The 26551-nt window shown below is 39.7% G+C and overlaps 1 protein-coding gene across 1 annotated transcript; it reads right to left on the bottom strand.

Moving 5' to 3' along the window:
- Positions 1–227: 227 nt before the first annotated feature.
- On the bottom strand, positions 228–20927 carry LOC139531807 (myosin-7-like). The gene is made up of 40 exons (XM_071328663.1): positions 20890–20927; positions 20716–20762; positions 19101–19309; positions 18635–18778; positions 18383–18539; positions 18273–18300; positions 18075–18180; positions 17488–17580; positions 17004–17067; positions 16815–16913; positions 15453–15556; positions 15228–15366; positions 14995–15113; positions 14663–14812; positions 14390–14560; positions 13909–14215; positions 13719–13792; positions 13401–13606; positions 13179–13302; positions 12307–12443; positions 11962–12217; positions 11461–11703; positions 11197–11373; positions 10941–11086; positions 10776–10866; positions 10306–10695; positions 10072–10198; positions 9855–9973; positions 9570–9766; positions 9217–9400; positions 4821–4986; positions 4583–4707; positions 4187–4495; positions 3875–4078; positions 3229–3525; positions 2981–3085; positions 2777–2872; positions 2549–2683; positions 721–769; positions 228–347 (listed from the first exon to the last, which is right to left on the bottom strand). The coding sequence occupies exons 3-39, from the start codon at positions 19299–19301 to the stop codon at positions 749–751; spliced, it is 5811 nt and encodes a 1936-aa protein (XP_071184764.1). The 5' UTR covers positions 19302–19309; positions 20716–20762; positions 20890–20927; the 3' UTR covers positions 228–347; positions 721–748.
- Positions 20928–26551: the final 5624 nt, after the last annotated feature.

The following is a 26551-nucleotide window of genomic DNA, read 5'->3' as shown; positions in this document are numbered from 1 at the left end:
ATATGATGCGTGTACTAGTGGACAAGTCAATTTCTGTCCAGCATATCACTGGGCCAGGTGATTATTAGTCAATTTGAGATAAATAACCAATTTAGATTATGGAACATTAAATGTCCTTTTCGTTATGGAATTCCTGTTTGTATTGGAATCAACAACAACCCTGATGTCTATACCAGACATGGAAAACCTTTGGCATACAGGTAACATGTTACAAGCAATACACAAAGTGGCAATTTAAATTGACTTTATTCTTATGTTGCATGGAGAATAAAGAAAGACTAAAGCACTACAATCAATAGATTTTCAGAAAGGTCCATCCGAGAGCTTCACTCTTCATCATGTCCTTTCTGTGACAAAGAAGATAAATAAAGGTTGAGAAAATGTACTTCTGTATTTTCTGAAAAATGTCTTATCAAATACTGTTAAATAAATATTTATAAATATTTCCATCAACTGTTCCAATAAATCATTTATTAAAACATTTTTGCTTGCCATAGCACAAAGTGACCACTGAAACCAAGATATGCTTTTGAAATAATGTTTGTAATCCAATTCATATTTGATCCTGTCCTATACAATATAGAAAAAAAGTTGTAATGAATAATAGTATGGCTGTTGGATATCAAATACTTACAGAGCTATTGAGGTAGAGGCTGTTGTAATACATGTGGGAATTTACAAATTATAACCAACATAATTATTTTCATTAAAAGAACTGACCTGGGAGCCAGCATCACAACTCTTGGCCTCACTCCTCATCCTTTCCTTTCTGTGACAGAGAAGATGGATGGATTATGAGGACATTTTAATACTACTGTGTAAAGGAAAACATTTTATACTGCCATTGACTGTGTTCTTAAAATATATGATTGGAAACTTAAACAGTATGTGTATGAACATCATGCTGTCCCATACAGATAGTAAACACGTATCTGATTCTCTTTACTGTGTAATAGCCAACACTAAGCTTTTACAAAATGTTTATTGGAGCAATAATGTCCAATTAAAGAATTCAATAAACACTCATATATTTTTCTCTTCAACTACAGTATTACAGAAATGAGTTACAACTGTTAAAGCTGTTTGCTGCACAGATTCAAGGAGTAATCTAAAACAATTCTAGATTTAGCCAAAATTAAAAGGGAACTCCTCTCAAAAATCATTATCAGCTATGTTGGTCCTAGCCTGAGGTATTGAAAAATAAATCCATGACGTCATTCTGACTATTGGCATTCAATCAAAATGTCCCTTGATCTTGTCCTGTATAGTTTTAGAACACAATAGATGGCAGCAAATGAATAAACATACATTGTTATCAATTATGAATAACAATATATATATAATGATATTATGAATAGCACATTTAATGAATATGCCTTAAAGCTTTTCAAATTGGAGGCTTTTTTCATCTACAGTGCCTTGCGAAAGTATTCATACCCCTTGGATTTCTTCATGTTTTATTGTGTTACAAAGTGGGATTCAATTGGATTGAATTGTTTTTAAATTGTCAACAATCTACTCAAAACACTCAGTGATGTCAGTGGAAGATTAAAAAAATTAAAAATAATAATTGTTAATACAAATTGGATAACTAAAATATAGTCGTTGCATAAATATCCCGCCCCTTTGTTTAGGCTAGCCTAAATAAATTCAGGAGTAAAATGTGTCTTAACAAATCACATGGACTCACTTTGTGTGAAAAAGGATTGAAATTATGTTATTTATGACTAACCCTTCCTCTATCCCCCATACATACCTCTGTAAGGTCCCTCAGTCAAGTATTACATTTCAAGCACAGATTTAACTACAAAGACCAGGGAGCTTTTAGAAAGCCTCATAAAGAAGGGCAGTGATTGGTAAATGGGTAAGAATAACAAATCAGACATTGAATATCTCTTTAACCTTAAGCATGCAGTCGTCCTTCTGAACTGAGCTGCAGGACAGGAATGAAACAGCTCAGTGGTGTCACCATTTGGCCATTGGTGTTTTTTTTTAAGTTAGTGTTCAATGGCTGTGATGGGAAAAAACTGACGATGGATCAACAACATTGTAGTGACTCCACAATAATGACTTAAAAGAATATACAGAATATAATTAACACTACAAAACAAAACACAGCAAATGAATATACTTTCTGGCTTAACTTGGCCTAAAATTGCTGCCTAACCATGATCCCCAACATCTTGACAGAACTTGAATAATAAGGAACAGAATAATGGGCTAATATGACACAATCCGGGTGTGTAAAGCTCTTAAAGACTTACCCAAGAAGACTGACAGCTGTAATCGCTGCCAAAGATTTATTGACTTTGGGAGATGAACTCTTCAATTTCTATTAATCTTTGACATTACAGAGTATGTGTAGATTGTATGTGTATTTTGTGCAGATTGTTGACAAAAAATGCAGTTAAATCTATTTTAAATGCACTTGGTAATACAACAAAATGTGAAGAAATCCAAGGGGTATGGCACTGTACATTGGGACACTGCAGTATAAGGAAAGTCTGCAAATTATCCTTTAGGATTCTTAAAAAGTAACTTTACTGACCTTGGAGCCGGCATCACGACTCTTGGCTCTCATCTTGTTGACCTGAGACTCAGCAATATCAGCCCTCTCTTCTGCCTCATCCAGTTCATGCTGAATCTTACGGAACTTGCCCAAATTGGAATTGGTTTGTTCCTCCTGTGAACATTTTTAAATATGATTTAAGTTTATAGCAAACAAAACAATTAGAAAATTACAGATATATCAGTTGGATGATAGAAGGTTACTTACAGCCTCCTCTGAAGTTCTCTTGTAGGATTTGACCTTCAGCTGCAGTTTGTCCACCAGGTCCTGCAGGCGGCTCAAATTCTTACGGTCTTCTTCAGTCTGCACCCATAAAAGAAGGGACAAAACAGAGTCATACTGGAGATGTATCTTACATTTCATTCTGAGCATGTTAATGTAATTGTGCATTGTCAAGTTAAAACAATGTACCTGGTATGTGAGCTCTTTGACGCGTCTCTCATATTTACGGACTCCTTTCACAGAATCACTGCTCCTCCTTTGCTCCAGTTCCACTTCAGTCTCTAGCTCTCTCACCTAGAAAGACATGATCAATGTTAACATACCATTTCCAATTATTTTGTTAGTTACCACTACTTTAATATTGCAGCTAGAAATATGACTAGAAATATGACATGTGACATTGAATTAATAGACAAGAATGTAGCTTAGACACTTACTCTGGCCTCCAGCTTCTGGATCTGCTTCTTGCCACCCTTCATGGCAATTTGTTCAGCTTCATCCAGGCGGTGCTGCAGGTCCTTGATGGTCTGCTCCATGTTCTTTTTCATGCGCTCCAGGTGAGCACTGGTGTCCTGCTCCTTCTTCAGCTCCTCTGCCATCATGGCAGCATCAGTAATGGCCTTCTTGGCCTTTTCCTCAGCATTTCTACACTCCTGCACAGCCTCCTCCACTTCATTCTGAAGCTGGGATGTGTCGCCCTCTAGCTTCTTCTTCTGGCTCAGTAGGCTGGTGTTCTACACATATATAAGACAAATTACTTTTATATTACCTCTGCGTACCTCAAGTAGCAGACATTTAAAGATGGAATCCATAGTAGGGGAATCGGCAGCACTGTCTGTCCAACCGCCATTCTTATTGTTTTTGTTTTGTTGACAAAGCAGAGGTGAGGAGTGTCACACAACATGGTACAGTACATTTTCTGCTGTTTTATCGTGCTTGCAATGATGTCCAAAGGGAAAAAAATGTGTTTTTCATTTGCAGTAACTTCTTTGTTGTTGTAATATCGCAAACAGACGTGTCAGTTTCACCATTAATTATTTCAGCTGTAAGGAGAACACAAATTGTTATGTATTACCGACTTACCTGTGAGTGCAGCAGCTGAACTCTCTCACTAACATCCAGCAGTTCCTGCTCAGCCAGTTTGCGGCCTCTCTCAGTCTGCTCCACCAGGGCTCTCAGCTCATCCAGTTCAGCCTGCATCAGGTTGTTGCGTCTCTCCACAATGGCAATGTTCTCCTTCAGGTCATCATTGCTACGAAGAGCATCATCCAGCTGCAGTTGAGAATCCTGTAGAGAGAATTACTGATTTTACTATATCGTATTGTTTCACAGTGTGGTTTTGCTTTATCTGAAGGCACAAGCAATGTTTTTAATTCAATGGTGTGGAAATAATACCTTCAGATGGGAATGGAGACCTTTAAGTTGCTTCTGGGCCTCGGATGCCTGCCTGTTGGCCTGGCTGAGCTGGATCTCCATCTCATTGAGATCTCCCTCCATCTTCTTCTTCAGCCTGAGAGCTTCATTCCTGCTGCGAGTCTCTGACTCCAGGGAGCTTTGCAGGGTATCCACAACTCTCTGCTGGTTCCTCTTATTCATCTCCATTTCCTCATCTTTCTCTACCAGCTTCCGTTCAATGTCAGCTTTCACCTGATTGAACTCCAGCTGAGCTCTCAGGATCTTGCCCTCCTCATGCTCTAGGGAGGCCTATGAGAACACAGCCACCAATAGTTTGTAAAATCGTAAAATTAAATGGTGGTACTTTCACTATCTGTAAATGTTTTCTGTTCTCACCTCAGCTTCCTCTAGAGCAGACTGTATCTCAGCCTTCTCCTGCTCCAGCTGTTTACGGATCTTTTCCAGCTCATGGATGCTCTTTCCTCCCTCACCAAGCTGCTCAGTAAGGTCAGAAATTTCCTCTGTGGAAAAATGTAGTTGTACATCAGAATATTTTTGGGATAACTGATCTCTATAACATATGAATATTTTATTTACTAAGTTTTATATAGGCCGTTAGTTATTATGCTCTGACCTTGGAGGTTCTTGTTCTCCCTCTTCATGGTCTCCAGATGATCCAGAGACTCCTCATAAGAGTTCTTGAGTTTGAAGAGCTCAGTGCTGAGAGATCTGGCCTCTTTCTGGGAGCTCTCCAGCTCACTCTGAGACTCCTCAAACTTCTGCTTCCAGTCAGCCAGGACCTGAAAATCATACAGGTATTTTAGGTATTTTGAATGCAGTGTATGATTAAGATGAGATGTACTTTATTGTCCAATAACTTACAGAGAACGAAAATGTGTCTTTATGCTAACAAGCCAACTCCTTGAGACACACAGTGTCTGGAAGCAATGGGTCAGGGGGTTAAGTGCCTTTCTCAAGGCCACGACGGCAGGTGATGGTAGGATGTAGGATGATGCCAGGAATTCTATGGTTTCCAGCTCACTCCGCACCAGGTTTTCTGGTCTGAGGTTGCTAGCTAGATTTTATAAACACTAGACCAGTGGTTCCCAACCTTTTTTGAACCATGTCACACTTTGATGGGATAAAACATTCTGCAGCCTCCCAAGTGGCGCAGCGGTCTAAGGCACTGCATCGCAGTGTTATACGGCATCACTACAGCCTGGGGTTCGATCCCAAGGCTGTAGTGACTGGGAGTCCCATAAGGCGGCACATAATTGAACCAGCATCAGGGGAGGGTTTGACCGGGGGGGCTCATTTACTGGGCTCATCCCTATCTAGCGACTCCTTGTGGCGGGCTGAGCGCCTGCAGGCTGACTTCAGTCGTCAGTTGAACGGTGTTTCCTCCGACACATTGCTGCTGCAGGCTTCCGGGTTAAGCGAGCGGGTGTTAAGGAGCGTTGTTTGCGGATCATGTTTCGGAGGACACATAACTCAACCGCCGTCTCTCCCGAGCCCGTTGGGGAGTTGCAGCGATGAGACAAGATCGCAATTGGATATCATGAAATTGGGGAGAAAAAGGGGGTAAAAATATATGTATACTGTATATAAAATCTGCAGCAGAACAAAAATTGTCCAATTCATTTATTTAGTGGTAATGACCTCCAACTCATCTGATCCATATTGCGAAGGTCAAAAGGTCAAAAACGAAGGTCAAAAGCCATGCGTCCTCCTAAGCACAACCCAACCAAGCCGCACTGCTTCTTAACACAGCGCGCCTCCAACCAGGAAGCCAGCCGCACCAATGTCTCGGAGGAAACACCGTGCACCTGGCCCCCTTGGTTAGCGCGCACTGCGCCCGGCCCGCCACAGGAGTCGCTGGAGCTCGATGAGACAAGGATATCCCTACCGGCCAAACCCTCCCTAACCCGGACGACGCTAGGCCAATTGTGCGTCGCCCCACGGACCTCCCGGTCGCGGCCGGCTGCGACAGAGCCTGGGCACGAACCCAGAGACTCTGGTGGCACAGCTAGCGCTGCGATGCAATGCTCTAGACCACTGCGCCACCCAGGAGGCCTGACAATGGTTTTTATAGATGAAATTGTGTTTATTTTATCTATTTTCATAGTCCCTTACTCATTATGATTAATTTGCAAGTACCCCTTTAAGAGCTTCCCGCGAATCCATGGTATACATAAAAATAAAAAAAATCCTCTGTACATTAGGTCTTTAGATTAAAATAGGTTTGGGTGAGAGAAGACCGGTTTTTCTGCATTGTAAAGGTGCAACCACGGACACAAAACTATGCTCTGCCTGTTTCTATGGCAGAGGCTATGATACAGAGCTAAGCATTATCAGACTTGCCTTTGCTAATGGTTTCTCACAAGGCGAAGTAAAATGATACAAATGACTTTGTAAATGGATTCAATTGAGATTATTTTTGTAATTGGCCTAAACACAATACCCCGTACTGTCAAAGTGTTATTAGGTTGGTCAAAATCTTTACAATACAAATTAATTAAAAATGAAAAGTTGAAATGTCTTGGGTCAATAAGTATTCAACACGTTGTTATGGCAAGCCAAATAAGTTCAGGAGTAAAAATGTTTATAACAAGTCACGTAATCAGTTGCATGGAATCACTCTGTGTGCAATAATAGTGTTTAACAGGATTTTGTTATGACTACCTCATCTCTGTACCCCACACATACAATTATCTGTAAGGTCTCTCAGTCAATTTCAAACATAGATTCAACCACAAAGACCAGGGAGGTTTTCCAATGCCTCGCAAAGAAGTGCACCTATTGGTAGATGGTTAAAAAAAAGTAGACAGAATATCTCTTTGAGCATGGTGAAGTTATTAATTACATTTACATTTACATTTAAGTCATTTAGCAGACGCTCTTATCCAGAGCGACTTACAAATTGGTGCATTCACCTTATGACATCCAGTGGAACGGCCACTTTACAATAGTGCATCTAAATCTTTTAAGGGGGGGGGGGAGTGAGAAGGATTACTTTATCCTATCCTAGGTATTCCTTAAAGAGGTGGGGTTTCAGGTGTCTCCGGAAGGTGGTGATTGACTTTGGATTGTGTATCAATACACCCAGTCACTACAAAGATACAGACATCCTTCCTTACTCAGTTGCCTGAGAGGAAGGAAACCACTAAGGGATTTTACCATGAGGCCAATGGTGACTTTAAAACAGTCATAGAGTTTAATGGCTGTAATAGGAGAAAACTGACAATGGATCAACAACATTTTAGTTACTCCACAATACTAACCTAATTGGCAGAGTGAAAAGAAGGACGCCTGTACAGAATAAAACACTCCAAAACATGCATGCTGTTTGAAACAAGGTACTAAAGTAATACTGCCAAAAATGTGGCAAAGTAATTGTCCTGAATACAAAGTGTTATGTTTGGGGCAAATCCAATAGAACACAGTACCACTCTCCATATTTCAAGCATAGTGGTGGCTGCATCATGTTATGGATATGCTTATAATCATTAAGGACTGGGGAGTTTTTGGTGGATAAAAATGAAACGGATTGGAACTAAGCACAGGCAATATCCTAGAGGAAGATGAATTCACCTTTCAGCAGGAAAATAAAACACAAAGCCAAATCTACAAGATATTGAATGTTCCAGAGTGGCCAAGTTACAGTTTTGACTTAAATCTACTTGGAAAATCTATAGCAAGACCTGAAAATGGTTGTCTCACAATGATCAACAACGAATTGACAGTGCTTGAAGAATTTTGAAAACAGTAATGGGCAAATGTTGCACATTCCAGGTGTGGAAAGCTCTTAGACTTACCCAGAAAGATTCACAGCTGTAATCCCTGCCAAAGGCGCTTCTACAAAGTATTGACTCAGGGGTCTGAATACTTATTTGAAGGAGATATTTCTGTATTTCATTTTCAATATATTTGCTAACATTTCTAAAATCAAGTTTTCACTTTGTTATTAGACAGACAGTGTGTTGAAGAAGGCGCAACATCGCCTCTTCAACCATGAAATTTGGTCTGGCCCCTAAGACCATCACAAACTTTTTTAGATGCACAATTGAGAGCATCCTGTCGGACTGTATCACTGCCTGGTACGGCAACTACACCACCCACAACCGCAGGGCTCTCCAGAAGGTGGTCTGCCCAACGCATCATCGGGGGCACACCACCTGCCCTCCAGGACACCTATAGCACCCGATGTCACAGGAAGGCCAAAAATATCATCAAGGACGTCAACCACCCGAGCCACGGCCTGTTCCCCCTGCTATCATCCAGAAAGCAAGGTCAGTACAGGTGCATCAAAGCTGGGGCCGAGAGACTGAAAAACAGCTTCTATCTCAAGGCCATCAGACTGTTAATTAGCCATCACTAGCCGGCTACCACCCGATTACTCAACCCTGCACCTCAGAGGCTACTGGCCTATATACATAGACATGGAATCACTGGTCACTTTAATAATGGAACACTAGTCACTTTAATAATGTTTACATACTGCTTTACTCATTTCATATGTACAGTATATACTGTATTCTATTCTACTGTATTTGAGTCAATGCCACGCCGACATTGTTCATCCTAATATTTATATATTTCTTAATTCCATTATTTTACTTTTAGATGTGTGCGTATTGTTGTGAATTGTCAGATTTTACTGTTGGAGCTAGCAACATTAGCATTTCGCTACACCCGCAATAACATCTGCTAAATATGTGTATGTGACCAATGAAATTTGATTTAAAGTTTTCACTTTGTTATTATGGGGTATTGTGTGTACATGGGTGAGAAAAAAAATCAAATTCATCCATTTTGAATTCAGGCTGTAACACAACTAAATGTGGAATAAGTCAAGGGGTATGAATACTTTCTGGAAGCACTGTACTCCCAAGTTTTCCAAAGGACACGTTTATAAGTGAGTGTTCCAAAAACTTACCAGTCGAAAACCACTGCACTAGGCTACCTGCTGCCCCTCATGTACTATAATGACGGCTAATAGGACTTGTGTATTCCATATGTTTTTTTTTTACCTTATCAAAGTTCCTTTGCTTCTTGTCCAGAGAGGCAGCAGCTGCATTGGATCTCTCCACATCCACCATGAGATCTTCAATCTCATTCTGGAGTCTGTGTTTAGTCTTCTCCAGGGATGAACATTTAGCATTTACAGCTTCCACAGCTTCCTCTGCATCCTGCAGACGCTGAGCCAGCTTCTTCCTAGATTGACATACAGTAGATGAGAAACACATTTCAAAACAGTTGTTTAATATATAACGGTTGTATAACAGGTAATCAATGTATTATTCATCATGTACATTTGTTTATCGCTCATTCAGCCAAGGTTCAATAGCCTGAAAAGTAAGAGGAAGTAATAAAACATCCTTACTTTGCGTCCTCAAGCTCCTCAGTCTTCTGGATGGCATCAGTTTCATACTTGGTTCTCCACTGAGCCACCTCAGCATTAGCCTTGGACATGCCACGCTGCAGCTCAGACTTGGCCTCCTGCTCCTCCTCATACTGCTCCCTCAACAGATCTGAATCATGGCGAGCAGACTGCACTGCATGGGCAAGCGCGTTCTTTGCCTGGTAAGGAAATTTAAAAAAGGATCTGTAATTATGCTTGATGATGAATGTAGTTAGATAAGTGCCACTGCATTCTTTGTATAAATACCTTGACTTCCTCCTCCAGTTGTCTCTTGAGGTCTTCAATCTGCTGAACGTTGGACTGCTTACCTCTAGTCAGTTGAGAGACCAGAGAGTCCTTCTCCTCCAACTGTCTGGCAAATTCACCTGTTTTCATGCAATTCAAATTATTTTAAATTATATTACTTGATCTGGTTATTTTTTGTGGGTGTTCATGTGGATGTCCAGGTTTTTTGTTAATATACCATTCTCAGTTTGAAGCTTTGCTTTCTGCATGGTGAAATCATTGATGGATCGCTGTCCTTCCTCAGCTTTCGTCCTGTATTCACTCATCTGGTCCTCTAGAGTGCGGCACATTTTCTCCAAGTTTGTCTTAAAACAGATTTTTTTAATGACAGAACAGCATCACTAGATTGATTCTTAAAAAGCATGTCAAGAAAAAGCATACATTTTATAGATTGCTCAATGATACCACATACTTTGGACTTGACAATCTGCTCCATGTTGGAGACCACATCGTCCAGCTCCAACCTGAGCTCACTCTTCTCTTTCTCCAGCTTCTGCTTCACTCTCTGAAGGTTGTCAATCTGTTCTCCCAGGTCAGCCACACTGTCAGCATTTTTCTTCCTCAGAGTGGCAGCTGTAGCCTCATGCTGCAGGGTAGCCTCTTCAAGGTCTCTGCGCACCTTCTGGAACTCAGCCTCCCTCTTCTTGTTCATCTCAATCTGGGCAGCAGTGGCTCCACCAGCCTCCTCCAGCCTCTCACTGATCTCTTCTAGCTCTCTGGCCAAGTCTGCCCTCTGTTTCTCCACCTTGGCACGGGCAGCTCTTTCAGCCTCTAGCTCTTCCTCTAATTCTTCAATGCGGGCCTGAAATGGTAGGAATTCAATTTATCTAGTAAAAATTTTACTTTAACAAGTAAAGCATTTCAACAATTTTCTCAAATTACCTGCAGCTCCTTCAGTTTCTTCTGGAACTGGACACCCAAGGCTTGCTCATCCTCAATCTTGCTGTTCAGTTGGCTCATCTCAAAGTCCTTCCTGTTGAGAAGAATATGATTTTGTGTTTGCTATTGAATAATACTTTGAAAGCACTTTTTGACCTGTGATCCTACTTCTTCATTCTCTCCTCCATCTGCTGCTTGTCATTCTCCAGGTCCATTAGGCTCTCCTGGGTCAACTTCAAGTCTCCCTCCAGCTTTCTCTTGGCTCTCTCAAGGTCCATTCTCACCTTCTTCTCTTGCTCCAGAGACCCTTCAAGCTGATAAAACATATATTAAACAATTGTCAGAGTAACCATTTTACTGTAGCCAATGTGTTTGATATAACTTATTTTGCTGTCATTTTTATGAATTCCTATTTGATACTCACATCATCAACTTGCTGTTCCAGTTTGGCTTTGGCCTTGGTCAGCGTGTTGACCTTGTCCTCCTCACTCTGCAGATCATCCAGCGTTTGTTGATGAGCCTCTTGCAGAGCCTTCTTCTCCTTGGTCAGCTTGGCAATAATTTCATCCAGAGCTGCCATCTCCTCAGTCAGGTTTTTAACCTAAGGAAACAGAACATTGTCATTACACTTTTATCCAAAATATTTAATTGGAATTTTAACATCACAAGAATAAAGATAAACTATTACCTTGTTCTCTGTGGCATGCTTTTCCTTCTCCACTTTAGCCAGAGTGAGCTCCAGATCATCAATGTCCTTCTTGAGTTCTGAGCACTCATCCTCCAGCTTCCTCTTCTTAGCAGTTAGCTCTGAATTCATCTCCTCCTCATCCTCCAGTCTTTCTGTCAGCTCTTTTGCTTTGGCCTCAAGCTGGATTTTGCTTTTGATCAGACCTTCACATCTCTCTTCAGCATCAACAATAGTGTCTTCTTGCTGTCAATGTGTCAATATATTGTAAGTATGTCATATTCTCCAATGCTCAGAAGTTTGTTTGGAGGCAAAATATTTGGACAGTACAAATGATTGACAAATGCTCCACTGATTGTACGTATCTATTTAGAGAATCACGTCTCTTTTCTCTCTGTTTTTCTATTTCTCTTGTTAGCTCTTAGCTAAAAGCTAACTAGTAAGGCCATTTTGACCAAAGATGTGACTGCAGAAAGTAACTGTAGTGCAGTTAAAGTTACTCACAGTTTGGACAGCGAGCTGCAGGTCATTCTTCTCTTGGAGAAGGGAGACCATCTTCTCTTCCAGCTCCTTTCTACGGGCTTCAGATTTAGCATAAGCCTCTTTAAGCTTCAGGAATTCTTCCTTCATGTTGGCCATCTCCTTCTCAGTCTCTGCTGACTTCAGCAGAGGTTTGATCTTGAAGAACATCTTCATCCAGGGCCAATTCTTGACACCCATGAAGGCACGAATGTTCCATTGGATCACAAGCAAGGCATCCCTGCAACATTTTTATAAAATATGGTTAATACAATCGTTCCTCACCCCTAACATATCCTCTGCAAAATTTTAAGATAATCTAATTTATACCTGCGGTCAACCATTTTCTGGAACTCAATTCTAGCAAGTAGACCACGTGATCGGGCCTGGAAGCCAGTGATGATAAGAGCGAGACGATCGTCTCTCATCTCCTCAAGTAGACCCAGGAGACCAGCCTTGAAGAACACCTGAAGATACACAAAGGTCATAATGTGGTGCTTGGATCATCTTGTATTTGGTGGGATTGTATTTTTCTGACAGTTGACTATAAATAATTTGATTGTGGTACCCCCCAGATTTACAGAACGTGGCAGTCATGTTTAGATTGCTGATTTCCTGCTTCTGTAATGAGCAATTGATTTTATAACTTCAGACCCAGCATGTTGACCAAGAGTTACTAAATTTGGCAAGGTCTTTAAAAATAGAAAGTCCATCTCTAACGGTTTGGCCATTATGCTTTTAATTGCTTACTGTAGATCTGGATCTACTACATTGTGGCGCTATACCAAGTATAAATGTGTATTTCTTGACTTGACCCATTTGCCCAAGAGACATGACATGAGATAAGCATTATCAGTTGTATATTAGCAGTTATTTCAAGAGTGGTTAATGGCCAACAAGCTGCATAATCCATAAACTAAAAGTAAAGCTGTCATGCTTGTTAAAAAAATTATAGTTTTCAACAACCATATTAATAGATTTATTTTTATAAATAAAGTTTTGTCTGAAAATGCTGTTTGAGGTCCTTTCCTTAGTAGGTGACGGCAAGAGTTCAGCTTGTGAGAGAGGAGGGAGCTCAGGATAATTGACGATTTTCACACCAGAATTATCATTTGGATGGGCATTCAAGTGGATATTTCTGAGTCGAATGTGGTAAATTCCCACTTCCCACTTGATTACGAACGCACAATTAGAGAATTTACCTTAGTGTGTCCTAATCTGTACTGGGTGTGGTCAATATCCAAAGAGCCCAGCAGTTTTTCTGATGCCTTCATGTTGTCCATGAACTGACCCTCAGGGACAGCTTTTGGGTTGAGGATGCGGTATCTGAATTTAAATTAGAAAACAATTATCTTCAAAAATGGAACACCAGAATAGGTAAACAGTTGAATTTATTTTGATAAGGAAATTAATCATTATTTTACCTTTGTTTGAAGTCAGCATACAGGATTCTGTTGGGGAAGCCCTTTCTGCAGATCCTGATGCCTTCCAGCACACCGTTACAGCGCAGCTGGTGCATGACCAGAGGATTCTCCATGGCCCCAGGAGTCTTGGTCTCGTTGGGGATGATGCAACGCACAAAGTGGGGGTGAGTAGACCTCAAGTTGGTCATGAGTTTACCCAAGTTCTCCTGTGAGTATGACAAATGTAGAATTTTCCATAGGTGAATGAGTCTCCTCAAATTTAGTGCAAATATAATACATTTGTTAATTATACATATGTTGATTTAAGCTCAGATTTACCCTGTGCAATGCAGACACAGTCTGGAAGGAAGAGCCTTTCTTCTTTTTTCCTCCAGCCGCTTTTTCTTCAGGTGCTGTATGATAATGAAATAACTATTCAAATATACTATTTTTACTACTGTGATATACTGTGGATTGTTATTTATTTGAATGTGTTGTAGTCTTTGCAGATATAAACACATAGTACCACCTTCTGCACCAGCATAGTTTGCAAACAGGTTTGCCAGGAACTTAAGACTTGACTTCTGGAACAGTCCGACCACAGTCTCATTCAGCGGGTCCTTGTTCTTCACCAGCCAGTTACCAATGTTGTAGTCAACAATGCCAGCATAGTGAACCATGGAGAAATGGGCCTCTGGTTTACCCTTAACAATCCTAGGCTTCTGGAAGCATGCATTTTTGCCAAGATGCGTATCATACAGCTTAGCTTTGAATGTATTATCACTGGCCTTAGGGAACATGCACTCCTCTTCAAGGATGGACATGATACCCATGGGCTAGTGGAAGGAATGAATGAAAATAAATTAATGTTAAGGGAAAAGCATAGTGAATAAATATCAGAATAATTTGTCATGGAAGCACATTTATGAAGACTGTCCTTGTAATATTTGAAATCGCAAAGATTACTTAGGATACATCATATAAACTACTGCACAACTGAAGATACCAACCCTTTCAATGAGGTCAATGCAGGCAGCCAAGTCCATGCCAAAGTCAATGAACTCCCAGACGATGCCCTCTTTCTTATACTCTTCCTGCTCCAGCACAAACATGTGGTGGTTGAAGAACTGCTGCAGCTTCTCATTAGTGAAGTTGATGCACAGCTGCTCAAATGTGTTGAACTGAAATAGAAGTTCACAGTTACTTTATCTTGTCAGCTGTAATTTTGTAGATGAATCGTTTTATGATGTGTCCTTTTTATCAAATTTACATCAAACACTCACCTCAAAGATCTCAAAGCCAGCAATGTCTAGCACACCAATGTAGTGCTGGCGAGCATTCTTAGTGTCCAGAGTAAGGTTTATTCTTATCACCATCCAGAGGAACATGTTCTCGTAAATTTTCTTTGCCAGTGCACCAACAGCGTAGTAGACCTACAAAATATTGAGAGAAGAAAATACCTCAACATAAACACAAAGGACAGTTTCCAAGACACCGATCGGCCTAGTCCTGGACCAAAAAAGCATGTTCAATCGGGAATTACAGGTATGAACATCTTAGCAACTTTATAGACAAGTTTCATGCTCAATATTATGAATTTATTTGGGAGACTCACCTGGTTGACATTCTGACCTTTGGTGACCCACTCATTTCCAACCTTGACCCTTGGGTTACACAAGCCCTTGACCATGTCAGCAGAGTTGAGGCACATCAGATATGCAGCTTTGTCAAGATCTAGAAAGGCAAAGTAGTATGATTGGAAGAGGCACACTAACTGCTTTTTGATGTTCAGATTTTTCAGATACTACTTCATAATGAAGTGAGAGGTTTTAAATCCTCAGCACTCACCCTCAGTGCCATCTGCTTCTGCTTGCTCCTCCCGCTGCTTATTCTTGAACTTCATGTTGCCGTAGTGCATGATGGCACCAGTCAGCTTATAAATGCCATTCTTCTCCTCTTGGGAGAAGCCCAGCACATCAAAGGCATCCTAGTCCCAAATTAAAGGTAATTGTTTTGCACTGGAGAAGGGATGGGACTATTATATCATATACAGTATATAGATATATTACTCACATCAGTAGCCATTAGCTCATCTGAATCATTAATGGAAGTTACAGCAATCTCTCCTTGGGAGATGAAGGCATAGTCATAGGGATTGCTGGTGATGAGTAGCATCTCTGAAAAGAATTGAACAGCACAGTATAATTTCTGTTGATGCTGTGGTATAGGTCATAACATAATATAATCAGTATGTGGATTGGGGTCAATTAGAAAATTGGCATTGTTTTTAAAACAAGTCATTTTATAAATAGACAGGTCAACAAATTAGCCCTAATCAAGTTTCAAAAACTGCAGCTGGAGATTGTTTTGTGTGTATTGAGTATTAGTGTTGTGTGCTTAATTTTTTTTTTAAATAATTGCACCTTTCTCGTGGACAAAGAAAATGTTAAAAATCACACTATATTGTTTTGTGAGGTTTACAGTGGGGGGATGGGGGTAACGTAAACTCGTACATCGCCTTGGTCCGTACAATTGCTCTTATTTTAGCGCCCCAAAAACGTAATACTTCCAGATCAACTGTAATGTCAATACCATTGTAAAACACAATTTCTCCCCTTTCCAACAGAATCAATTATATGACCTAAACGCTGCCCGTTTCTGCATAATTCAAGCAGGCAATGAGCCCCGTCGGGTCTTTTTTTTAATGGCGGGTGGGGAAGCGAAACTAATGCGTGATAGTGAGAAGGAGAGATGTTGTGTGGGAAAATTGCTTTTTTTCACTCGATCTGTCCAACTTATCACCTTATCGCCTCTAAAATGTAAATTAAACACTATAAAGAGTTTATATAATGTGTCATTACATACCTATTTGAAGGTTTGTGTCGAATTCGAATCGGGTTTTTAGGGTGGTGCTAAAGTGATCTTAGAAGTAAACAGCGGCTTTGAGAATGATGATCGCATGCAATGATGACGCAAAAAAATTACTAGGTATCCCCCCCTTACCCCTGTCACTGTCCATTTCTTGTTTTTAAACGATGAGAGAAGTGCTACACCTGGTGGAGAGAGATTGTAAGACAGAAATAGTTGCTTTATACGTGCTGTACGTTACGACATGACACGTCACAATGTAACGGAGGGTCCGTTTTTTCAACTTTCCTCCAATACTATAGAGCCATTACCATGTCGATCAACGCTTGAATAGAAACCTAGTTCACACCCCCAATTTTGAAGTCAACACAGTCGCTACAATCCCATTCGTTTTCTTTGTAGACTCGTTTGAATGTTGCGGTTGCGCACATTTGTACGGAATGGGGTGAGTTTACGTTAGCACACTGCCTGGGCTGGCTGTGCTGCACCATAAGAATTTAATTGGATTTCATCAGAAAGGTTCAGTTTAATCCAGAATCGACCTCAGTTTGATGACTTAATACTCACCCAGAAGTTCTGGTTTTTGTTGTGACAGGATCTGGTAGAAGATGTGATAGTCTCTCTCAGCCTTGAGCTGGAAAGTGACCCGTGACTTCTCCAGAAGATCTGATCAGTATGGAAAAGTGCTTTTGGTATTAATGTGTTTCCTGTCAAAGAGATCTGTTCAAGCCTGGGCAAATTTAGTATTGTACTCACAAGTCTCAATGTCAGCAGATGAAAGCTTCCCAGTGACTCCAAAATGAATTCGGATGAATTTACCCTGTAAGTTATTGTCAAAGCAGAAATTAATAAGCACATTACATCTGGGTTCAAGTAGTATTTGTTTTCTTTTTGAATAGCTTAGTAGGTGCGCATGATTGAGCTTGCATGGTGTAATGGAACTGATGGAATAGTCCTACAAGTTTAAATTCCACCTATCGGGTTCTCTAGGCAAGCTCAATCAAACACTCAATTAAACCCAGCTTTGTTGCACACATACATATTTGATATGATCTACAGTCCCAAAAGGGAAGATTAGCTGATGACCTGAGAAAGATTGGCTGACGTCATGACATCAACTAATTATATCCTGATAAAATCCAGATCCTACTAAAATTCAAACACAGAAGATAACAGAAAAGATTAACATGTATGATAAGATTTGAATGATATTTGACAAACAAACAAAGACCAAACTTACAAATCGGGAGGAGTTGTCATTCCTGATGGTCTTGGCATTACCAAAAGCCTCCAGGGCAGGATTGGCCTGGATGATTTGATCCTCCAGGGTCCCCTACAACCCAACAACCACACAGTGTTAAAATGATGCAATAAAGATCTGTATGAAATATTTTGTTAACACATTCAACCATGAAAAATGTTGGGGGCGTGGCAAATTTTAGAGTTTCAAAGCAAATATTCTGCAATTCTGTACATTTTGCCATGCGGCTGAGAATATTATTTTTCATTTTTAAAGTTAATTTCCTTCAATAATTCTACACATTATGACATGGCTTATACCTTGTTCTTATGCAATCTGAGTGACTCAAACATTATAACATTTTGGGAATTTTAAATTCTCCCTGACTATTTAATTTTTAATTGAGTGATTGTTAGTTCTCAAAGATGATCTTATTTAAAATATTTTGATCCATTATCTTTTCTATATACTTATCTGGTTTTAGTCATTTAAGTTTACACTGAAATCGTTTTTACCATCCCCACATTTTTTTCCAAAAAGTATTATTAATATTAAAAAGTATATAAATGTTTTGCATTCTATTTGACCTTTTTTTCATCAGATGCACTTTTCTTTCCGCTAACAGCAGCAATGCTGGCGAAATACTGGATGACTCTCTTGGTGTTCACAGTCTTTCCAGCACCGGATTCTCCACTGGGATTTAAAAATACAAATGTTGACCTATCAGAATTTCTCTTAATTTCAAATAGTCTCAAATGGATATAACCTTTGGTTGATGTACTTACGTGATAAGGACAGACTGATTTTCCCTGTCTGTTGAAAGAAAACAGACAGTAAATTTGTCATTTTCCAAATGTAATTTTTCATGTCAATGTAAATGAAAGTTATATTTTACCTGACAACATGTACTGGTAAGCATTGTCAGAGATGGAGAAGATGTGAGGAGGAGCTTCTGTCCTCTTCTTGCCTCTGTATGCATTGACAACAGACTGATCGTACACTGGCAGCCACTTGTATGGGTTGACAGTGACACAGAACAGCCCTGAGTAGGTCTGTGGAAGACAAGGGGGATACCGCAGATTTAGTTTCATTCATTTGAATTAATACTTGATTTATTGGAGATATTAGCAGACATGTCATTACTTACATAGATCATCCAGGCTGCGTAACGCTCTTTGAGGTTAAACAGCACAGCGGGCTCGTGCAAGAAGGTGAACATCGCCATGTCCTCAATTTTATCAAACTTTGGCGGGTTCTGGGGGTGGACGTCGTCCTCCTTCACAGTAACAGTCTGAAAGAAGAGCATATTCAATTGTTTTGTTCAATTTTTAAGGTGTAGAGACAAATCCTAACTTGACATTGATTACACACAGTGTTGAATTTTCGCAAATTATACATTTACATGTAATGCCTGATTTACTTGAAAGTTATATGTCATGTTAGGATTCTGCTTTTTTTTATTTTCTCTTGTGAGAATAATTTTAATAGTAAACATTAAAAACACATAACTCAATTCAGTTTATAAATAATAGTTCATCAATCATAGAGTTACCGTAGTAGAAAAATGTATTATCTTATGATTTTCCAGAAATGTTTTTCACCAAACTATTTACCTTTCCAAACTCCGTATCAGCGGTGACTTTAGCCCCATCTCTGCTGGTGATTGTGGCCTTGACGTACTCAACCTCAGGGTCAGGCACATAGCACTCTCTCTTTATGTCAAAGGGTCTAGTCTGGCATTCCATACGCTCCTTGTCTGACTTACGCAGATAGGACGCTGCGGCGCCAAACTCTGCCATCAAACTGTCCCCCATTTTTAATTCTGTAAAGGCAGGAACAGAGCATTGAATGAGTATGTACATATTACGTACAGTACAAGGTGCAGACCCAAACACTGCCATCAATGCGGCCCCCATTCTTAAATCGATGCAGGTATTTGTGTATCTATTATTATTAGGTTCAATTATCAATTACATTTATTTCAATCAAATGTATTTTTAAAGCCCTTTTTACATGAGCCGATGTCACAAAGTGCTATACAGAAACCCAGCCGAAAACCCCAAACAGCAAGCAATGCATATGTAGAAGCAGATGTAACATAACTTCCCGATTTACATGTGGCTGTCCTCTCACTGTTGCAATGGTTTGTTGTATGCTAGGATTCTCATGACAAACATTTCTCAAACTTAAGAAAGAACAACCATTTCGATCTTCATACTTTACAGTATTTTTTACAATATGAACCACATTTTGATAGTTTTACATTTTATTCTGTTAATGACAAAGGGAACCGTGCATATTGTGGTAATAACCTAATATCAGTGTAAAGCACTAATATTAAATAATATTAAATACATCAACAACTTTAGGGCTCCAGGGCTGTACTTCACTTCTCTCTGGTACCATTTTTGGAATGCATAATGTAAATAAAACATTTGATCCCAAACATTTTCCACCAAAGACCTAAGTTAATTGGAAAATGGTATACTGGTATTACTACTGTATGTATACATGTGTATTGTATATGAGTAGTATATTGTTTCATAGCATAATGGTCATGGCGGAACAATAGAACTTTAAAATATAAGCCTAAAATAGACACAAGGGTCAAGGCAGAACAGCAGTAGGCTACCAGATTTAGAGTCATAGATTAATAAGAGTTTATCTGAACAATGTGAAGGTCAGCCAACCAATAGCACATTGTAAATAAACAAAATCATGTGACTTTCACAGCAGGCCAAAAGTAGCTACGTCCACTGTAGCTGATATTTACCGCTTGTGTTAGTGATGATACTGACTATTGTAATTAATTACTTTACAGGAGAGATATGTTATACAATATATACAGATGTAGCATCTTAATTTGACCTATATTGTCACAGCAAAATATTCCTGTAGCAACATGATTTTAATTATTAGCTGGCCAAAAGTAGGCTACATGAAAAGTTCAATACTGTTTATATAACCGTCTGTTAGTGTGGGTTTTCAGTGAAATTATGTAAATCACGAAGCTCATCTGCATTTCGTGCGTTGCAGGAAAAGTCCTCAACAAAAGTCTGTACATCTGTGAAAGTTGACTAGATTAATGTGTACAAACACAGAAATGTTTGCATTACAAATTTGGCAAGCTGTTCTACTTTTCATGAAACACATTTGAAGACTTCACTCAAACCATTAGGAGGCATCTTGTAGAACCAATTTTTTTTTTTTAAAGATTATGATTCTTACCAGTTGTTGATTACACCTTGGATACGTTTTGGTGGAAATAATTTCTACTGAAAAGGAAATAGACATACAAGTACAAATATCAGTCAACTGACCAGCTATGTGTGGTTATGACCATTGTTAGGTCGTATAATGATTATCTTTGCCCTCCTCAGCAGACTGCCTCTATATGCCTACCTTCAGGATGTCCGATGTCTTGTGTCTCCCCCTGGTCTGTCTCCCCTGGTCTCCATCACTCTTTATAAAGAGTGTTACTCAGCCATATATGGAGATGGGCTATGTCATGACATAAATTAGACTGCTTATTTCAAAAGATCTGTATTTGGGGCTAGAGGTGTATACCTCTTTGACCTATCAGGCTCGTTGTAGGCTATTCCAGGGTGGACAGAGGATGCATTGAAAGCATTACCCATGTTGTTTTACGTCTGAATTTGTTATTGTGAGGTAGTTTGGATTGACAATAGCAAGCAGCAGGTCTTTACAGTACCATTAGTCCCAAAATGAGGAAAAATAAGTTAAAACATCCTCATTTCATTTCATAACCTGTATTCAACTGGTCATTTATATTTTTAGGGATTTTAATGGTGTGTAATTGGATGTACAGCATAATGCAGTTAGATGTTCATTGACCTACTTAATCACATATTATTTATTCATCAGAGATGTTTGGAATAAGTTTGACTCCTCTAATGTTCACTGAAGGTGAGCATAGAGAATCTCAAGAACATTCGCACAGTAATAGAGACATGTGATTACATTTCCTGAGCACTTTCCTCTTGAAAAAGTTATAATAACCTGTGTAATGTGATGGCTAATGGGTTAAGAGTAACCTGTGTAGAATACTTAATAAGGAGTTGAGCCAAGGGGCATAAAGGCTTTGATTTGTAGTAACACTCTCTTAAAGGTCGAGATAGCTGTCAATGCATAGTGTAAAGCTGTCTACAAGCCATCAACAAGGTGATAATAAGTAGTTGTCATCGCCAGAGAGAGTTCCCCTCCTTAAAGACATGTGCAGGGGGCATAGAGGTGCCTTACAACTTAACACCTTGGGTCTCCTTTCAGCAGTGATGTTACCTAATTAGCTTCCAGAGCTGAAAATATCACGTTACTCAATGACACTGTTAAGGGTCGAATTCCCAGCTGTCGTGTGTGTTGTGGGTGTGTGTTAATATGTGATTGGAGGGGAAACATTTGTAGATTTCAATTTTTAACAACACCTGCGTGAACCTCCACTCCCCTATGTATTTATTTGGACAGTAAAGCAAAAAGTTTCATTTTTGGATTTGAGATAAAATGTTTCATATGAGGCGACAGTACAGAATGTCACCTTTTATTTAAGGGTATTTTCATACATATCTCTTTTACCGTTTAGAAATGAAATCATTGTATGTATCTGGTCCCAGCATTTGTCAAAAGTTTTTGGACAAATTCACTTATATGTTTATTAAATTAGTTAAAGTTTAATATTTGGTCCCATATTTGTTCCCATATTCCTAGCACGCAATGACTACATCAAGCTTGTGACTACAAACTTTTTGGATGCATTTTCTGTTTGTTTTGGTTGCGTTTCAGATTGCAGTGCATTCGGAAAGTATTCAGACCCCTTGAACTTTTCTACATTTTGGTACGTTACAGCCATATTCTGAAATGCACACAATAACCCATAATGACAAAACAAAAACTGTTTTTTTTAAATAAAAGTATTAAGAGCCTTTACTCAGTACTTTGTTGAAGCACCTTTGGCAGCGATTATAGCCTCGAGTCTTCTTGGGTATGACTCTACAAGCTTGGCACACCTCCCATTTCTCCCATTCTTCTCTGCAGATCCTCTCAAGCTCTGTCAGGTTGGATGGGGAGCGTTGCTGCACAGGTCTCACCAGAGATGTCCGATCGGGTTAAAGTCCGGGCTCTGGCTGGGCCTCTCAAGGACATTCAGAGACTTGTCCTGAAACCACTCCTGTGTTGTCTTGGCTGTGTGCTTAGGATCGTTGTTCCGTTGGAAGGTGAACCTTCACCCCTGTCTGAGGTCCTCTCTCTACTTTGCTACGTTCATCTTTCCCTTGATCCTGTCTAGTGTCCCAATTAAGCAATAAGGCCAGAGGGGGTGTGGTATATGGCCAATATACCATGGCTAAGGGCTGTTTTTACGCACGACACAACGCGAATTGCCTGGACACAGACCGTAGCCTTGGTATATTTGGCCATACTGTATACCACAAACCCCAGAAGTGCCTTATTGCTATTATAAACTCGTTATCAACGTAATTAGAGTAGTAAAAATAAATGGTTTGTCATACCCGTGGTATACAGTCTAATTTACCACGCCGGTCAGCCAATCAGCATTCAGGGTTCGAGCCACCCAGTTTATAATAACAGTTAGCCAGCATTTAATGTTGAGTATGTGGTAATGAATGTCCCTTCTGTTGACAAGAATCAATGCTTAAATTTACTAACTTAAAACTACTACTGATAGTGTAAAAAAATTTGTGTAATCATTACCCTGAAGAAATATCAGTACATGGTTAAAATATTGTCTCTCTTAAAGATGAATTTCAAAAGAAGCAACAACCAAGATGATATTGATTGAATCCTAATTACCAGCATAATACATTTCACAGCATTGTTATGAAGGTTATCTTGAGGACTGAGGACCAACTTAACTTTTCAAGTTTGTCAATTCGTTCTAAATGAGTCTAAGGCTGATTTAATCTAAATTACACTATAGTGCCTTGGAAATATGATGGCATTGCTAAAGTAGGCAAAGAAGTAGTAGGAAACCACTTTGTCATCATTATGGTGTCAACAGGTTTACTTTAGGCAGATGGTAATGGTACAATTAGTTAGCAGATATCGTCATAAATACCTAGCAAAGCTACCGTTAGCTAGCTAAAATATGTTGCTTTCCACTCAGTCGTTAGGCACGGACTGACCAGTACGATTTTCTAGCGTCTCCTATTGTTTGAGAGTATTTTGCACCTCTTCACAGAGTGACGGCTGTAATTTGGAAACCGACTCTACTTATAGAAACGGGTGAAAATGATGTCCGTCAGTCTCCCATCGGCAGGTGGGTGGTCCCTATAACACACCGCGCCGATATCTGTAGCTAGTTAGCTGATGTTATTCTACATCTAAACATATGACTACTTCTATTCACTTCTACAACATTCTATTTAGGCTTAACCTTTGTTTATACGTCCTCAGTCTGCTTCTGTTATGAGCACTGTCTGTCAGACTGAAGGAATGGCTGGGCACCTTTCCACTGATCTGCTGTTGAAACGTGTAACCTGACCCTCCTATGTGATTTAAAGACTGTACTAACATTAGATTATCCATGCACCTGTTCTGACTGGAAGGTCATAGAGAACTCAACTCATGTCAGCTGATGGCAATTCCAAATTCATAAGCATGACGTGATTAAGGACACAGAGAGCAAGTCATAGTGTCCCCTGCTCTACACTGACATTTTTTACAAGGAGTACATGTGCTATTAAGTTTTTAAAAATTAACAGCACACAGACATTTAGGAGCACAATGAAAAGTATTCGAGGTAGTGTTTTAATGATAAGAATTGTCATCAATGACAAAATACAGGGTTAAGGAGCACCAGAAATAAATATGTTTAAGATTGAGAATATAGCCTACATTAGGCCTATATGAATCCTAGCTACTTTTGAAGCAAATGTCCTGATGAAGCGAGTAGTTTTAGAACTGCCCATGACATGGTTTATGAATGTAAAATGCAGCCCGCCAACAGAAAAAACAAACATTTTGCCTCATAACTTTGGAACGGTTTGAGCTAGAAACAAGCCATTTTCTCTGTAGTAATTGTGCAACCACCACTGTCATGTTTATTCTCTATACTACTCAGAGGCTGAGATACAGCAAAGCCTAATCATTACAACAATTATTATCTGTGTGGTTTTTTTTTCTAGGTGCACTGGTGTCCCAAATAAATATGTTTTACTATTTTCTACATTGTAGAATAATAGTGAAGATATCAACACTATGAAATAACATATGGAATCATGTAGTAAGCAAAAAAGTGTTAAACAAATCTAAATATATTTTATATTTGAGATTCTTCATAGTAGCCACCCTTTGCCATGACAGCTTTGCACACTTTTGGCATTCTCTCAGCATTCCAGTTTCACCTGGAATGCTTTTCCAATTGTCTTGAAGGAGTTCCCACATATGCTGAGCACTTGTTGGCTGCTTGTCCTTCACTCTGCGTTCCAACTGATCCCAAACCATCTCAATTGGGTTGAGGTCAGGTGAATGTGGAGGCCAGGTCTTCTGATGCAGCACTCCATCCCTCCAGGAAAGATGTTCTTACACTTAGTACATTACAATTGTAAATTACCTACATTGTCATTGAGTTTCAACGCTTCACATAGTGCAATTCATTCTCAGAAGGGGGAAAGGAACATATGAATTTAAACATCAGTGCATACTTTATCACCACACATAAGGAAATCACTTCGTTGACAGGGTCACCATGACGGTAGGCCCTTAACTCTACCTTGGGAGCATTATTCACATAACCCCCACCGTGAGCATGGCCTATGGTCATGCTGCACCATTAACTCAATGTTTTTATCTTGGTGTTATGGATCATCATCGTCGTAATCAGACATGTAATCAGACATAGGAAATAAATCAGGTAGGAAAAGGGAGATACAGTTGAAGTCGCAGTTTGCATACACCTTAGCCAAATACATTTAAACTCCATTTCCATCTCCATTCACAATTTTTCACATTTAATCCTAGTAAAGATTCCCTGTCTTAGGTCAGTTAGGATCACCACTATTTTAAGAATGTGAAATGTTAGAATAATAGTAGAGAGAATGATCTATTTCAGCTTTTATTTCCTTCATCACTTTCCCAGTGAGTCAGAAGTTTACATACACTCAATTAGTATTTGTTAGCATTACCTTTAAATTGTTTAACTTGGGTCAAATGTTTCAGGTAGCCTTCCACAATCTTCCCACAATAAGTTGGGTGAATTTTGGCCCATTCCTCCTGACAGAGCTGGTGTAACTGAGTCAGGTTTGTAGGCCTCCTTGCTTGCACACACTTTTTCAGTTCTACCTACAAACTTTCTATAGGATTGAGGTCAGGGCTTTGTGATGGCCACTCCAATACCTTGACTTTGTTGTCCTTAAGCCATTTTGCCACAACTTTGGAAGTATGCTTGGGGTCATTGTCCATTTGGAAGACCCATTTGCGACCAAGCTTTAACTTCCTGACTGATGTCTTGAGATGTTGCTTCAATATATCCACATAATTTTCCTTCCTCGTGTTGCCATCTATTTTGTGAAGTGCACCAGTGCAGCAAAGCACCCCCACAACATGATGCTTCCACCACCGTATCTCACGGTTGGGATGGTGTTCTTCGGCTTGCAAGACTGCAGGTTATGTCGATATAGGACTCTTTTTACTGTGGATATAGATACTTTTGTACCTGTTTCCTCCAGCATCTTCAGGTCCTTTGCTGTTGTTCTGGGATTGATTTGCACTTTTCGCACAAAAGTACTTTCATCTCTAGGAGACAGAACGCGTCTCCTTCCTGAGCGATATGACGGCTGCATGGTCCCATGGTGTTTATACTTGCGTACTATTGTTTGTACAGATGAACGTGGTACCTTCAGGCGTTTGGAAATTGCTCCCAAGGATGAACCAGACTTGTGGAGTTCTACAATTTTGTTTCTGAGGTCTTGGCTGATTTCTTTTGATTTTCCCATGATGTCAAGGAAAGAGGCACTGAGTTTGAAGGTAGACCTTGAAATGCATCCACAGGTACACCTCCAATTGACTCAAATGATGTCAATTAGCCTATCAG

The sequence above is a fragment of the Salvelinus alpinus genome, chromosome 10 (genome assembly GCF_045679555.1).
Source record: "Salvelinus alpinus chromosome 10, SLU_Salpinus.1, whole genome shotgun sequence".
Classification (NCBI taxonomy): domain Eukaryota; kingdom Metazoa; phylum Chordata; class Actinopteri; order Salmoniformes; family Salmonidae; genus Salvelinus; species Salvelinus alpinus.
Note: the sequence above shows the minus strand (reverse complement) of the source record. Positions and strands in the feature narration are given on the sequence as shown.

What these genes read in the sequence shown, in the direction of transcription:
- LOC139531807 (XM_071328663.1), bottom strand. Translation starts at nt 19,301, where the DNA reads ATGGGGGACAGTTTGATGGCAGAGTTTGGCGCCGCAGCGTCCTATCTG. An exon ending in ATGGAGGAGAGAATGAAGAA is followed by an intron (nt 10,867 to 10,940) that starts GTAGGATCACAG and finishes TCTTCTCAACAG; the next exon opens with GAAGGACTTTGAGATGAGCC. An exon ending in GGAGAACAAGAACCTCCAAG is followed by an intron (nt 4,708 to 4,820) that starts GTCAGAGCATAA and finishes ATTTTTCCACAG; the next exon opens with AGGAAATTTCTGACCTTACT.